The sequence below is a fragment of the Littorina saxatilis genome, linkage group LG15, assembly GCF_037325665.1.
Source record: "Littorina saxatilis isolate snail1 linkage group LG15, US_GU_Lsax_2.0, whole genome shotgun sequence".
NCBI lineage: Eukaryota > Metazoa > Mollusca > Gastropoda > Littorinimorpha > Littorinidae > Littorina > Littorina saxatilis.
In genome coordinates, this window is record NC_090259.1 from 24,856,072 (window position 1) to 24,873,175 (window position 17,104).

The 17,104-nt window shown below is 44.2% G+C and overlaps 1 protein-coding gene across 3 annotated transcripts in view; it reads left to right on the top strand.

The window, feature by feature from the left end:
* LOC138948927 (mechanosensory protein 2-like) overlaps window positions 1-17,104 on the top strand; it is a 99,325-nt gene that overhangs the window by 21,364 nt on the left and 60,857 nt on the right. Inside the window, exon 1 of one of the 3 annotated variants that reach the window (XM_070320589.1) lies at window positions 5,756-6,217. The exons of the other annotated variants lie outside the window; for them this stretch is intronic. Coding sequence (XP_070176690.1) covers window positions 6,151-6,217 — 67 coding nt within the window. The 5' untranslated portion in view covers window positions 5,756-6,150. Of the gene's footprint in view, window positions 1-5,755; window positions 6,218-17,104 lie in introns of those variants that run through there. 3 annotated transcript variants of the gene reach the window in all.

Consider the following 17,104-nt stretch of genomic DNA (forward strand, 5'->3'; position numbering starts at 1 on the left):
AGTGTGCTTCATTGGTTTGCAAAAACCTAAAACCAATAAATAAATAACCTTCGGTGGTGGATTGGGCACTGCAAACAATGTCGGGACAGCATTCCACACAAGTGATCCTCTCTGCAGGATTGTTTTACTGGTTGGCCTCAAAGTGATCAGTACAAAGCTTGAGACCTTGAACATCAGCTGGCTGCAGCTTTTCAAAGTCCTCTCGCCTTGTGTGAATTGCATCCATATTCTGCACCTAGTTTGACAATAAAAACAACAATGTTATTGTTAAACTAAGCAAAAAGGAAAGACAAAAAATAAATCAGATCTTCAGTCTAAATCTAACGCTCTGCCTGAACGCAAAACGGATGAGTGATGTACCTTTGTACTGTAGTTTTCCCGTAAGCAAGGTTTGATAAAGATTTCGGCAAATATGCCCACGGGTAGTTTGTCATCAAGTGTAAACTGTTGTTTTGTACTGACTGCTGACTCACACTCACAGTCGTAAGTACAGTGTACACAGGCACAGGTACACACGCAGACACACGCGTACATAGTACAGCTAGTACAGAAATCTCAGGATGAACCGATCCATGCTATGTTTGTAATATTTCATTTGCATATTAGTTCTATAAATACTGTAGTATCATAGCAGACAAAAATGCCCAGAGACAGTTGGCTTATCTGACTCTGAGTGAGTTGACTCGAGCCATTCAGTGCATTCTCATTCTGAAGAAGGTAAACCTGATGAAATAATCACTGCACAACCCACCTTTTTTCTTCTTTAGGGAACTTGTGGAAAGTTTTCCCGAAGCAGCTCTGTTTGTAACGGGCGTTCTTGCAACAAAAAGCCGAGCACAATTTACCACCACCTCGCACGCGATCGGTACCTACGCGATCCGCCATTTTGTTTTCGCCGTCAGCATGTGACTAGGGACGATAACCCACAAACACTTTTTCGCATTTTCTTCGCAAGTTCCACGTCTTCCTTATGTACAGTGTTTGCCTGGGTGCCTTCACTGCGGCCTCTAGAGTAGTTTTGACATGGGTGGTCTCCCTCACGTATCAAGACCATGTTTGGAAATAACTCTTTTCCCCCATAATCAGCGTATGGCTGCCTGAATGGCGGGGTAAAAACGGTCATACACGTAACAATCTCCACTCGCGAAAAAACATGATTGAACGTGGGAGTTTCAGCCCACGAACAAAGAAGAAGAAGAAGAGGAAATAACTCGGATATTTTTTGTGTTGAGTTTTGTTTACGGGCTTGTGTGCGAGTTCTGCTACTTGAAGCAAGCTCAGTCTGATCAATGGCTGGTTGTTGATTTGTCAGGTTCATTCGTTCTTTTTGGCTACTGTTTCGGGGCCATTCTGATGATCAGTGGCGGCAAGCAATCGATCATGGCAACACGGTGAATAATGAGCTCCGATGTGCATGTTTTGGAATAGAACAGTCAACAAGGCAGGACACAGAGTTAAACGCAGTATTCGCTCATGATGCTTTTTCCTCCCGAAAATTAACATGCACATCAGAGATCCTTGTATTCACTGTGTTGCCATGGTCGCTTGCCTCGGATTTATGCGGCAAAACTTATCCACAGTCCATTCAAAACCCGGACAGAGTCAATTCTGTAAATTGTCAATATCTATGAGAACAAATAGCATACCGTGCCAAATAGTTAGCAATCTAATACTGTATGTACATGTACTTCACAATTTTTGAATCCAGATCGACTTTATAAGGTTTGAAGAAAGGGGGTAAGTTGCTAAGAATGTCACACTTTGCACAACTTTGCATAGCATATACATAAGTTTGAATATTTTATCTTTTTGTTTGTTTGATTGTTTGTTGGTTTTTCTTCTTCTTTTTTTTCTTTTTTTTAATACTGGTGCAAGTCGTCACTGAATCGCTTTTTGATACGGACCCCCAACTGCATTTTAAGTTGAATATTGGCGTGGCCCACACTGTGTTCACGAACAGCAGGACGTGTCTTGTGCAAGTGCGCAGAAGAAGTGTTGATTACAACAGACACGACCTTTTTGCAATAACATCATCTCATGAGAATCGCATTTTTCAATAGATACTAGCTGACTTGAAAGACGATAGGAGAAAGCAAATTAACCACGAATAACAAAATAAGGCAAGGGCGTGGAAAACACGAGTAGGTAGTTTCATAAAAAGAAGTGGATTTAAACTGAATAGAATGATAATACGAGTGCTCTGACAGCAGGCTTTGTGTCTCTTTGGTATAGTCTAGTAGGGTTTCTTGTACGAGTATTTCCGACCTGACACACGGCTTGCGATGGGTCGAGATATTTGATATACAGCCTGCATACCCACATACACACTCACACACCCCACTGTAGATAACGTGTTGCAGATTGTCATGCAACTAGGCTGAGAAACTACGCAGTGGAGGACGAGACACTGAGACGCAATTCAGCTGTTTATCTAAAGCGAGAGATTTTCATTTAAACGGAGAATGTGGATCTTGAGAAGTTTCTGACTTTGTTAAAATAAGAGGTAGGTCAGTATGGGGGTATTCTCAAAATTCAAGGTAGATGTACCGATGGTATTGATAGATATCGGAGAAAGAAGGGGTGGGGTCTAACTTACATCGGTCGGGGGAGGGAGGGAGGGGGCACTGCGTTTCCATTCTGATTTTCTTTCATTTTGTTTCCTTTCATTTTTATATTTTTTTTTATAAGAGTACTGCTTTATGAAAGTACAAAATGAATAAATCTCTCACTCAAATGTCAAGCTCGGATGGCTTTGCTTTGCTCGGGGTAAATAAAACTGACTTAAACCCTATGCTTCCGAGGGAGACACATTTACCATTAATATAATTCCCTATTTCATCCGCCTGTTGTATCGATAACATTTGCCCCTGACATCGTGTAAACAACGCATTTGGCATGTTGCAGGGTACTCATTTAATGAACACTGACTTGCTAATTATTAAGATCGTGTTAGCGGTTAGCAAAACTTACAGGGATCAATTAAACGTCGAAATTAATAATGTCGATAGAAGTAGTGCGTGCGTGAAGTTTTGTCACCCTTTTGTTTCAACAAGGCACTTAAATGCGGCGTGCGTGTGTGTGTTTGTGGGTGTGTATGTAAGTGTGCGTGACTGTGTGTGCGTCTGCATGTGTGTGTGTGTGTGTGTTGCCTTTCATTTTCCAAGGACTAGCGCATATCACATGTGCAGACTTAATTCGTAGCTGTAGCATCAGCAGCCGAGCATAGCCTAGGGGAAGTAATTTTCTGACACAGGCCGAGGTGAGGCAGACAAGAGTTATGTAACATGACTGTTGGCCGAAGCTTATCGATCAGTTTTGCTGCATTCGTGCGTTTGTCTTTGTGTTGGGGAGGGGGGGAGGGGGGTTGAGAGAGAGAGAGAGAGAGAGAGAGAGAGAGAGAGAGAGAGAGAGAGAGAGAGAGAGAATCATGTTTGAATCATATAATTATTTGCTCGTTCTCCTTTTTAACTTAAATAAAGAAGAGAATCTGCGACGCCAGATTTCTGCACAAAACAAGCATTACTTTTGAACCAGTACTTATTTTGGTTTTCCAAACTCATGGTACACTTCGTCCAATCCAAGTACAATGGTACCTGCGATGCGTTGCCCTTCCAAGAAGAGGACACTTCCCAATGAAGGACAGCTTCTGTTTTCCCATGATCTATCTTCACCAAAATAGACCTGTCATGAAAGGCCACCTGCAACGTAAGGACATTTCTTTTGTGGCTGGTTCCAAGGGTGTTCATCCATGGCAGGGACCACTGTATTTGGAAGCACGTATGTGTGATAGAACTTTTCCAAGTCGAACTCGTCGTGTTTGATCATTATGCTGTCAGATCTTCGCGGACATAAGAGACTTAACCGCTTTTTGCCACAACGACGGAATATTCCTTTACAGTGGAACCCCACTTTTAAGACTTACCCCCTTTTTTCAGACCTTGATTTTTACGTTCAGTCTACTATTGACTGAAAGTTATAACAGGGGTGGAGCCCAGGAAACCTTTGTCTTCCTGGTACTATATGTTTCTGTGTGAAGCATTTCTCACAAACGAATCCAAAGATTTTTATGGAACTTGATAGGCCTATAATTATAAGTATTTTGAGGATATTTGCTGGTTACAGATTTTCAGTGCATATAATGTGTAAAGTAACCTCCATTTTGAGACTCCGTCGTTTTTTAAAACCTGATTTTCTCAGAATTTTTGTTTTGTTTTGGTTAAGTTGGGTTTAAAAGGTGGGTTCCATTGTATTATCCAAAATCTCCCCCAAAACTCATTCAAGTTCTTGATCAATTCAAGGAGAGAACTTATTAGCAATTGACGAGCGCTTTGGGCATTGACTCCCCTGGTTTTATCAGACATTTGGGCACACCTCCAACCTTTCCTGGTTTGTGCAAGCTGCCTGCCACAGGCTAGAAAATTATCGCTAAAGGGAAAGGCCATGTTCTGCCTCATTTGTCCATTTCTCCGCGTAGGGGCCTTGAGTGGCTCTCTTGCTGGTAATCAGTCGTGATTTGATAATAGGTGTGTAGTGTGATCTTTGGTCGGTATTGGGTTGATGATGGGATTAAGGTGTCCTTGGTTGTGCTTCGGTCGTACTCGATGCGTTCCACTGGGGGAGAGAGAGAGAGAGAGAGAGGGGGGTGCATGTGTGTGTGTGTGTGTGTTTGTGCGTGTGTGTGTGTGCGCGCACGTGAGATTGCAAGCGAGGGGGTGGACAAGGTGTCAGTGTGTTCGTGTGTCTCAGTTTGTGTGTGTGCGTGCGTGCGTGAGAGAAAAGGGGAGGGAGGAGGACAAGACGTGTGTGTGTGTGTTTACGGTTGGTGTCTTTGTGTGTGTGTGCGTGTTTGTGTGTGTGTGGGTGCGTGTGCGTGTGTGTGTGTGTGTGTGCGTTTGTGTGTGTGTGCGCGCAGCAGCACTGAATACTGCATCACATTGACGAAGAACTGAGCCACCGACACAGAGAGACAAGAAGAGTCTAAATACGAGTCCATTGCGCGGTTGATGGGCGCAATGCCCCTATAATGGCTTTGCCGTGAGGGCGTAAAACTTCGGTAGATGGGCGTGACCGTTGGCTGGACGTGCTTCTGCTTATCCTTATCTGACGATTCTCCTCCCTCTATCTCCCTCGTGCACAACTATCTCGCGCTATCCTAAACTCCGGGTTCTTCTTCTGATCTAGTCAGTGGAGTCTTCATAAGCTTAGGGGCAAATTATACCTGCGCAGAGTCAGCGGCACAGACGACGCACTGCAGATTATTGTGGTAATTCTTCTTTTTTTCCCAGCTCGCTGCACGTTGCGTGAAAAGAAAACAGGCCAAGTACTCGTCATAATCCCTATCGCAGCATGTAGTGTAGTGGCGACTGCGCAGGTTTAATTTGCCCCTAAGGTGCTTGCGTTGCGTACCCGAGGCCGCTCTGCAGCTCTGATAGAAGAGAAGAAGTTGTTTTTGGCAAGCAGCAAAAGTCAAGTGGAAAACCACTACTGCCTCTTGTATTACAGTGTCGGGATACGAGCATCGAGATACCAGCATCCGTTTGTGTTTACAATACGTTAGTTTTACATTCTGAATTTCTCGTTCATCCCTTGTTTTTTCCAGAGGTGTGTGTGTTTCTCCGTGTCTTTATAGCTTTCTGCCGTTTACGTTCCGCATTTCTACAAGTTATTGGCCACGACCACTGGGCTGCTGCATCGCTTTGGCTCTGCTGGGTCAGTGTTGAAAGCTCAGTGTTGAATATATAGAAAGAACGATCGCCAGCTGAAACTAATCAATGAAGGTTGGGGTAGTGCTGCCGGTGTAGTTTGTTGTGTGTGTGTGTGAATCAGTGTGCTCAAGTTGTGCCGCCACTGGCGTGAAGGAAGCCCGAAGATCGGAGCCGCTGTAGTACTCTCTGGCTGGTCTTCCTGAGAAAAAGTGCATCCCTGGCCGAGTCAGTGTAATGGTGCCTTTGAGAAAGCAGAACTAGAGTTTATTTACTGTCATTGACAACAATCGGAGTTTTCATGCTTTTCGTTGCCAGAATAGAACTGAGGTTGTCTTGCTGTTCATAAAAAGATTACAACCCGAGGTTTGAGTTTTGAGTGTGAATTGACAATCCGAATCTCCGTTGCGTTGAAAGAGGGCTCCAGAGTTTTGTAGTGAATTCCGCCATGGAGATGGAAGGTTCCAACAACCACAAGACAGAGACACGAAGAGGAAATACCTTCAGCGGCCCAGGTATAATAGACTGACTTTAGTGTGTGTGTGTGTGTGTGTGTGTGTGTGTGTGTGTGTGTGTGCCGGTGTGTGTGTCGTTTGTGTCAAGTGTGTGTGTGTGCATGTGTGTGTGGGGCGTTGTGTGTGTGTGTGTGTGTGGGTGGGTGTGAGTTTGTGTGCCGTGTGCGCGCGCGCGTGTGTGTATGTGCGTGTGTGTGTGTCTGTTTAATTGTCTTTAAAGGTTTTTCTGTGTACAGAGTCTTTCTGTGTGTAAGTCTGTCTGTGTTATGGGCCATTGTTGAGAATTTGGTTTCCTTGTTTTGTCACTTACTTCGAATCGTCTACCTTTTTACTTTCGACCTTACGAATAGATAGATTTTTCTTTCTGAAATAGTTTTTATTTTTTAATTTTTTTATTCGTTCCATACCAAAGGCAAAGTGACGTTTTTATCTTCTTCACAACGCATGTCCCGATTGCTTCAAAATAGAAGCCCTTGTGCGAAAATAAAAATGTTGCTATTTGTTTCTGTGATTTGCCACCACCACTCCCGCACTTCCTCCATACCAGACCGGCAGAGATCCACATTTGATGAGCTACATGACAATGATCTGCATACGCGGACGGCTGGATGTAAGATTTGAATTCCTCCCTATCCTGTGCCGAGTGCACGCAGACCTGTGCGCAGCCAGTATATTTGGAATGTGCAAAAGCTGCCAAGATCAGAACAACTTAATTACTACCAGAATCGCTGGTATCACGGTCATTCAACGCGCGCGCATACACACACACACACACACACACACACACGCACGCACGCACGCACACACACACACACGCACACACACACACAAACACACGCGCGCGCACAAATACTTGCGCATCCAGCTTCCCGTAGTATAGGTTAGCCATGCCTATATATGTCTCTTCCAGAGTAACAAAGAGTATTTCATTCTTTCTTTCTTTCTTTCTTACTCTTAAGCTTCCAAGTCATTTGTGAGCTGGGATTTTTGTTTGCTGATTTTGCAAACGCAAAAGCCGCAAGATTGGTTAGATGCCGCTTGCATTAGCAGGTAGGAAATGTCATGCACAAATATTTTTCACGCAAGTGTTGCCTTCAATTTGTTTACAGAAGTAATAAATTATAACGCGTAGAGCGCGCCTCAATGAGGTCGATGCGCAAAGGAAGCACGTGACTTATATGTTGTGTTTCTGTTGTATCTTTTCGTAATCGCTCCCTTGTTCTCCTTGATTTATACGGAATAATGTTGATTTGTCCACGCTTTGCGAGTTTTTCAATGTCATGAAGATGCGGGCACGCAGCAAAACCTTGCTGAAATTAGACCTTGTTAGGTGAACCCCTGAAACGCGGAGATTTATATTAATGTGCGGGAATATTTATAATCCGTGTATAATTATGCATGTATTGCGACTTGTAGATATCCAAATCAAGTTTGTTTGACTGTGCTTTAAGTTATACAAAGACAAACTTGATACAGTTTACCAGAGTTAAGGTGTGCCTTAAAGTACAGTGTTTCATACAACCATTCCGGGCATTTGCAAAATATTCAGAGAGTAAATCTGTTACCTCTAGTCGCGATTATGAGTTCAAGGATATGCATGTTTATAGAATCGGCGCAAAACAGTCTATATTATAAATGCAAGGCTTGCAACCCTGCGTGCAGAAAGCCGTCATAGTCAGCAGACTTTTTGCTCGTGTGTTGTCGTAACCCCACTGACAAGACGCTAGATGCCACCCCCTGCATGCGTATCGTGCTGGTAGAATGTGCGCAGGTCTCGTCGGGTATAAGTCACGAAAGGAAATGTTACTCCTAATCATGTGATTGTCACGGACCCGGGTATTTCGATCAAAACAAGAAAGGCAATTAAAAACAAATGATACAAGACGGTTTGAATAGAGGGGGAAAGAGGTTGGAGAGGGAGGGTAGGCTTACGTTCACGTTGCACAGTGACAATGCTCATCAGGGCGGGGATGTAGCTCAGTCGGTAGCGCGCAGGATTTGTATTCAGTTGGCCGCTGTCAGCGTGAGTTCGTCCCCACGTTCGGCGAGAGATTTATTTCTCAGAGTCAACTTTGTGTGCAGACTCTCCTCGGTGTCCGAACACCCCCGTGTGTACACGCAAGCACAAGACCAAGTGCGCACAAAAAAGATCCTGTAATCCATGTCAGAGTTCGGTGGGTTATAGAAACACGAACATACCCAGCATGCTTCCTCCGAAAGCGGTGTATGGCTGCCTAAATGGCGGGGTAAAAACGGTCATACACGTAAAATTCCACTCGTGCAAAACACGAGTGTACGTGGGAGTTTCAGCCCACGAACGCAGAAGAAGAAGAAGAAGAAGAAGAAGAAGAAGAAGAAGAAGAATGCTCATCAACATTCGTTTTGACGAACTGCTGAAGACTGCGGACTTCATGGCAGCCACCGATCTGACGATATGACGGCCATAAATATCGAACGCAGAAGAAGAAGAACATTCGTTTTCTTGTTGTAAAAGCTACTTGCCTTACCGTAAAAAGTACATCTAATAATTCACTGTAGATCCGTGTAGGCCTTTACCTGGGACAACATATAGCATTCTTACCCTTAGATATACCCCCCCCCCCCCCTAAAAAACAACACACAAAAACAACAACACCAAACAGCGTGGATGTTTTTGTGTATTGATATGGATTAAGCATTTATTCATTTAGACTTCCATCAAGAAATTTACTCGTTAGCATTTTAGGACAAAGGCAACTAACTCAAGTCTTGCTTAGACGGAGCACGGAGGTAATACTACGGATTTTCTGCGATTAAGGTGGACATAATCAGCCCCCTTGGTGCATCATTCGCTTTATCTTGTTAACAGTGTAGTCATGTTCTTTGCAAACCTTATCCTTGTCAAAACGCACTGGCAAAAGCTGCAGAATCTACCCTCTCTTCTTCCCGTTAAAAAAGCAGCTCAAGGGAGTTGTGCTGCACTAAGGCCAGATTGCATTGCCTGTGATAAATCCGTTGGGAGTCACGTGTGCGACTGATTTGAATCCGTTTTGTCGTCGTGGTTTTTGTAATCGTATGTTATTTTTCGTGTTCTTGAGAGAAAGTGGAAGGGAAAACAGTGGTTATCTTGTCTGCAGTGGTTAACATCGTGAAGGAAGGGAACGTACAGCCAGTATTGTGCTTCTGGAAAAGTTGTAATTGGTTGGAGCGAAAACGGTGGTTATCTTGGCTGAGTCTGATGTTACAGACGATCTTTAAAGATACAATTCTTACTGTTTAAACGTTTCTTCTTCTTCTTCTTTGTCTTCTTCTTCTCGTTCGCTTATTCAGACGTCTTTTCCAAACGTTCCTATTTAACACTGCAGATCTCAAGTTGGTTTTAACATGAGTTTAGAGCATCAAGAAAGTTGAACACATACTTTCTTCTTCTTTCTTCTCGTTCGCTTCTTCCGGCGTCTATTCCAAACGTTCCTATTCACCACCACAAAGCTCTCTTGGTCTTGAAATGAGATTAGAGCATCAAGAAAGTTGAACACATACTTTCTTCTTCTTCTTCTTCTTCTGCATTGCCATCGCTATGCTAAACTGTCAATGGTGTCCACTGCATGAAGCAAGTCTTCAGCCCGGCCCCACACTTTCCCCTTCACATACTAAATATCCACAGCGTGGCCACTGTCTGTGCACAGTGGTATTTTCTGTATAAAGTCATTTCTCAGATAGACATAGATGTCTTTTACGATTATAAAAATTCAGCCCCCCCCCCAAATGGCAGTCTGCATACAGAGAAGTCACGCTGTATATTTGTGGTGTGTTTCTGGATGACATGTAAAAACCTGGGCAGCTCTGTGGAGGTGAATGATATCGCTTACATGTGTAGGATTGTACCTTATATGTTTGGAAAAGTGTTGTGCATTATGAAGACTGGGAACTACACACTGTACTGGAAATGCAAATCATGTTAATGGGAGAGACACTAAAAACGTAACTCATCAAATTCAGGTTCCTATCGCATCGCATTTATCGGCAAAGTTAAGGTCGTAATAGTATCAGCAATGCAACTTTACTGGTGAACTAACACACGACTGACTTGAACATGTACCTCACAACTATTGGCACTAAATGTTGACTCCCCTAATTGGTCGTTGCCTTAAATTGCACTGTTTGAAGAGGAGTCTGGAACTACGAAAGAACTGATCTGAAATGGATGTTGTTTGATCTGATGATTGATCTCGACAAGACAGGTCGGATTGTCCTGAGATTGTGTATGATGTGGATTGATGCCCCCAGGGCTTAAGTCGCCGGAGAGGTTCTTCGATTACTGGTGTGTTTACTTTAAGAGAGAGACAGTGTGTGTGTGTATGTGTGTGTGTGTGTGTGTGTGCGTGCGTGCGTGCGTTCTTCGATTACCGCTATGTTTACGTTGAGAAAGACGGAGACAGACAGAATGTGTGTGTGTGTGTGTGTGTGTGTGTGTGTGTGTGTGTGTGTGTAGGGGCCTTAACTTCCCCAACTATTCCCCTCTCTCATATCGACAGAACTCGTCTGGTGTACGTTTGATTTAAAGGAGGCAGACTGATCATATCTGGTTTACTTGTCAGGAATATATATTTATAGAGAATGGGAGAGAGACAGACAGAGATTGCAAATTGTTGTAGCCTGGCCTTGTAAACCTCGTTGGGTGAGCTTTGGTCGTCATTCGGTATTTCTCTCTTTACCAGCTTCTGGATATACCCCCTCCATCCTCCTTTCCTTAGGGTCCGTTTGATTTATAGATGCCAGACTGATCATAATGTGGTTTACTTGTCAGGAAGAGATATGTATTTAGATAGGGAGAGACACAGATCGTCACACAAACATATATATATATATATATATAAACAAACAGACAGACAGACAGATTAAGACTATTAATTGTTGTAGGCCTTGAAAACCTCGTCGGGACAGCTTTGACTGTCTTTCGGCCATTCTGTCTTGAGAGATAAAGACAAACAAAAAAGAGTGTGAGGGGGGGGGGGGGGGCATCCGGGGGAGGGGGGGGGGCTGTCCCGTCCCAACTCCCCTAACTATTCTTACCTTTCATATATCGACTGGTTTCGCCTGACGTCCGTTTGATTTAAAGGTGCCAGACGGATCATATTTGGTTTGCTTGTCACTTGTCAGGAACTAATGGAGGTTGATGGTTCGCATGACGTCGGTCCTGCTGGCCTGGAAGAGGAAATAATGTGCCAGAGGGAATTTGCTCTGGATGGCGCAGGGCTAGATTTAGTCTGTGGAGGGAGGAAGACTGGGGCATGGTTGGGGAGGGATGGGGGGGGGGGGTGGAAGTGGATGAAAGACAGGGGGAGAGAGAGAGAGAGTGTGTGTTTATGTGTGTGTGTGTGTGTGTGTGTGCGAACTGACACATACTAATAATGAGCCCGGTAGCTCAGTTGGTAGAGCACTGGAGTTGTGATCGAAAGGTTCGAATTCGGGCCGGGACGGACACGGGTCAACTTTATGTGCAGACCCAGAGACGGAAGCCATGTCCCACCCCCGTGTCATCACAATGGCACGTAAAAGACCTTGGTCATCAAGTTCTGCCATAAGTGCAGGTGGCTGAATACACCTAAACTGACACGCAGACACCTGGGTAGCGCGACTCCGTTGCTGCTAGCTTTCCACTGGGAGGAAGCGACCCGAATTTCCCAGCGATGGGACAATAAAGTAATGAAAATGAAAATGAACATGAAAAAAATGAAAAATAAGGCATTATGTAGGCGGGTTGGAAGAGAGGGAGAGAGAGAGAGAGAGAGAGAGAGAGAGAGAGAGAGCGAGAGAGACAGAGAGAGAGAGAGAGAGAGTGTGTGTGTGTGTGTGTGTGTGTATGTGTGTGCACGCGCTTGTGTTAACTGACACCTACTAATAAGGCATTATGTAAGCGGGTCGGAATAAGCGGGTCGGAATAGAGAGACAGAGCTCTGGACACACAGCGTGTGTGTGTGTGTGTGTGTGTGTGTGTGTAAATCTGACCCGCGGTATGCAAATACAAAGCAAATGGCATCACGTAGTTACCTAATTCATGGACAGATTCATATTTTTTTCATCAGTTATTTTCACTTCTTCTTTTGGGAATCTGTTATGTTGGTGATGCTTTCAGCGATCACCATAATATTATAGTTAATCTGTTGCTCGTGGCTATGCATATTCATATATCCATCCACCTAATGTGTGATGCTTGCACTTCCTTGCTTGTGTTGGTCGGCCTGGCCTGTCTGTTTGTTTGTCAGTGATAACAGGTTTGACGAGCAATATTCAAGCTTAACAAAAGAAATGCTGCGTCATGAAATAATCAAGACCAAATACAAAAGAATTAATTCCTGGCCTATGGGAATCACCACCAGATTCATTTCCCCCAAAATTACTTCTCTCTTAATCTCTCATGATCAATCGCCTGGGAATCGATAGCCCCAGTGCATTCTTTTTGTTTTTTTTGTGGTTGTTGTTATGATGATCATCGTAACGGTTCTGGCTCATGGCTATGCATATTCATATAGCTGTCCATGGAAAGTTTCGCTTCCACATTTTGCCCTGATTTGATGGTCTCGGTGTGACCTTGTTTTTGCGGGTTTTGGTGTGTGTGTGTGAGTGTGTGAGTGTGTGTGAGTGTGTGTGAGTGTGTGTGTGGAGAGGCCGGAAGGGGACTCAGGTGTGATAATGGGGGTATGTGTTATTTCATTTATAGTGCACAGGATGAACTAATTTCGATCTGTTAATGCACCTTCCGTGCTCAATCCACTTGCTGGCTGCTTCCCTGCCCCCACCCCCTCCCCCTTTCCCCACCCCGACAGATAGCCCTGTGCTCCTGTGCCCATCTGGCTACCAAACATTTGCTCTGTCCATTAACCTCTTAACCCCTCTTAGAACCACCACCACCACCACACGCACAAAACCAGAACAAAATTCACACACACAAAATGCGCAACTGTCCATCGAATACCCAAACATCCGAATGCAGAAATGCACTGGGGGATACGCGTACACCAGCGATCCACCACTATCAAGACACATTCATACACACACGCCCACACACACACCCACACACGTACGCACGCACGCGCATACACACACACACACACACACACACACACACACTCACTCACTCACTCACACGCACATACACACACACACACACACACACACACACACACACATACACGCGCACATTTATGGAGCTTTTTATTTTGTTGTTGTTGTTTTTGTTGTTGTTGTTGCATTGTGTGTGTGTGTGTGGGGGGGGGGGGGGGTGGGAGGCATATATTTTTGGCATGTTTTGGCACATGCCACTTTAGCTTCGGGATATGCGATCTCGGTGGTGGGAAATGTTCCGAAATAATATATACTCTTCTCTGATGTAAAATATATAAGGGCACACAGCATGTCCAAATGCACTGCCCCAGGTGTCAGAGGGTTGCCGCTGTATAGCATTAGGGTGAAGGTACGTGCAATATGTTATTGTTGGATGCTGTTAACAACAGTCGCCGACAGCTCCGACAAAAAGAACAGGATGAAGTAATATCTTTTTCATGAACAGGATGAAGTAATATCTTTTTCATAAACAGGATGAAGTAATCTCTTTTCCATGAACAGGATGAAGTAATCTCTTTTTCATGAACAGGATGAAGTAATCTATTTTTCATGACTCTTGGTTAAAGGCACACTTCTTCCCGTGAGAACAGTTCGGCTGACCATCACAGATCTGACCCGGTTTCTACATGGAATAGGACCATCCATCCACTTGGTCATATGCCAACAAAATAAGAGCCTGAGTAACCTCTGTTGGCAGTGGACATTTTGTGATGACATGATTTCGCAAAAGCCATCGAAGTTAATTCATATAAAATTCCAACTCACCACAGAAGCAGTTAGTTTTTTTTCTTGTTTTTTGGGGGGTATAAGAGGAATGATCTTAACCCTTATAACAAACCTGGCTAGATCTGGGATGGTGAGTCAAATAGTTCACAAAAGAAAGAGATAATGCTAACTGTCCTACAGGCTAAATATTTCGCCTCTTAAGGACAAGATATGGGTTATATGATAATTCGAGTTTTACGCCCTCACGGCTTTTGATGAGATACACAAGTGTATGCGTGTTTAGGTGGTATCAGCCATCTGCACTTATGGCAGAATGACCGAGGTCTTTTACGTGCCATTGTGGTGACACGGGGGTGGGACATGGCTTCCGTCTCTGGGTCTGCACATAAAGTTGACCCGTGTCCGTCGCGGCCCGAATTCGAACCTGCGACCTTTCGATCACAAGTCCAGTGCTCCCTCTACCACCTGAGCTACCCCCCCCCCCCCCCCCCCCCAATTGTTCACACGAGAAGGAGTATGCCTTGAAGTCTGTTTCTTCCAGATTGCAACATGGTGGTAGCTACTCGCGTGATAAAATCACACAGCTATCAAATAAAGTCAGTATTCAACTGCAAATCTTACGTCAAATGCTTTGTTTGTTATTATTGTTATAATTTCTTGGTGTTACGTTTTCTTTAAACCTTCCCGTTGACCATGAAGAGAAAATAATGCGCAACGAGAATTCCCACGTCAAATACTTTCTTTCTTCTTAGTGTTATTGTTGTTGTCATTTTTTTGAATGTCAAATTGTCCTCCCCAGAATATGAACTCCGAATAGACACGCTTTCGGTATAATCGGGGATCTTCCCAAGGAACGAAAATAGAAAGAAACAGGAGGGAAAAATCCAATTTCCTTTCAATGGTTCAGTTTGTTGCGATGCGGTTTGTTTACACAGAATCCCTCATTCAAAGCAAGCGGCACGATTCTTAACACCGTCCCCCTTTTCTTACATAAAATTGTTTTTTGTGTGCAATTTTTCCTTTACGAACTCGGGTGCAAGTGCCAAGCCAGTGATGGAGTGATTTCCCTTGTTTGGCCAAATCTTCGATTGCAGTGGGATGTCTTTATGGCTTTGGCTGCGCGGGTGTTGATACTATCGTGTTTACGTGGCAAAGTTGACAGAGTGCATTTCCTGAGCAGTGGGATACAAAGGTGTTGAATTGGCGTTCAAACAACTGTGGACCTAACATGTGTCGCTGAGAGAGAGAGGGAGAGAAGAGAGAGAGAGAGAGAAGAGAGAGAGAGAGAGAGAGAGAGAGGAGAGAGAGAGAGAGAGAGAGAAGAGAGAGAGAGAGAGAAGAGAGAGAGAGAGAGAGAGAGAGAGAGAGAGGAGAGAGAGAGAGAGAGAGAGAGAGAGAGAGAGAGAGAGAGAGAGAGAGGGAGATTTATTGTGTGTGTATGCGTGTGGTTTTATTCAATAGCTTCAACAGATACTTTTAGAGGCCGTTTATCGAATGTCCTCGCATCACTTGTCTTACTGCAACCTATTCTTTGATGCTGTGCTTGTCAATGAAGTAAAGATCACGCATTACATGATTGAATGGCCAATCACTATTGTGTGTTGAGAGGTGTGGCACTATTGCCCTCCGATATATATGTGGGACAGGGGCAACAACTCCTTGGTGTCACCGAGATTGGCCTATCGCATGCAGCATGGCTGTTACGCTTCGTGGCGCCAAGCGTAAAAGGGTAGTTCTAGTGAGTGGATCATGGAATGTATCATCATTCACTCGACCAAATCTGAATGCGCTGTGTGAATCATCATCGGTGGACGAGCACTCAGAATTTGATTTTCAATTTAAAAAGTAAAGACCAGTCTCTCAATGCATTGCTTTTACGCTTTGTGACACCACGCGTAAAAGGGTAGTTCTAGTAATAGAATCTATCACAATTCAGTAGACCTAATGACGGGCGCAGTGGTAAGACGTCGGCCTCCTAATCGGGAGGTCGTGAGTTCGAATCCCGGTCGCTGCCGCCTGGTGGGTTAAGAGTGGAGATTTTTCCGATCTCCCAGGTCAACTTATGTGCAGACCTGCTAGTGACTTAACCTCCTTCGTGTGTACACGCAAGCACAAGACCAAGTGCGCACGGAAAAGATCCTGTAATCCATGTCAGAGTTCGGTGGGTTATAGAAACCCGAAAATACCCAGCATGCCTCCCCCGAAATCGGCGTATGCTGCCTGAATGGCGGGATAAAAACGGTCATACACGTAAAAATCCACTCGTGCTAAAAACATGAGTGAACGTGGGAGTCTAAGCCCATGAACAAAGAAGAAGAAAAAGAAGAAGAAGAAGAAGAATGCACTCTGGGCTCGTCCTTTTTGGCAACAACCATTGGTTTGGCTCTTTAATGACCTTTCTTCTGGCTTTTTGTGTGTGCGTTGTTCTAGAGCAGGTTCCATGAATCGAAATATATCGCCACTTTCCAGCCGACCAAATCCGGATGCACTTTGAAAATCACCCTGGACAAGCTTTACTAGGTTTCAAGCTTATCGGGTTTGGCTGTTTGATTTGAAATTCCCTGCCTTCTGCATTGCTTGATTCAGAGTTTAGTGCATTTCTAGTCATTGGAATATTTCACAGATTAGTCGAGCTATTGCACCCTTCGAATACACTCAGGCCTTCTCATTTATGTCCGTTTGTTTGCGTATTTGCCTTTTCGGAGCGTAGCTCGAAATATGTGCAGTGCATTCGTTCTGTGGGAGTCCTTTGCAGTACACGGGTTTTTTTCCTGCAAAGATTTGCACATTCTTTTCTTCTTCATAATGATTCACAACGTAATCACAGCCTTTGCAAGTACGCCAGGGGACATGTTGCCGCCTTGAACCGATCTTTTTTACTCATCGTGTTTTTTGTACTCCTATTCCGTTTTTCCTCTTTGCAACAATTTGAGTATGTCAGTGCTTTAGTACGATTCCCGTTCACCAAAATCGTCCATCGTTGCCAGAAGGCATCTATCTGTCGAGGCGTGGTTTTCTTCTTCATTGCGGTATTTACCGTTCACCAAAATCGTCCAT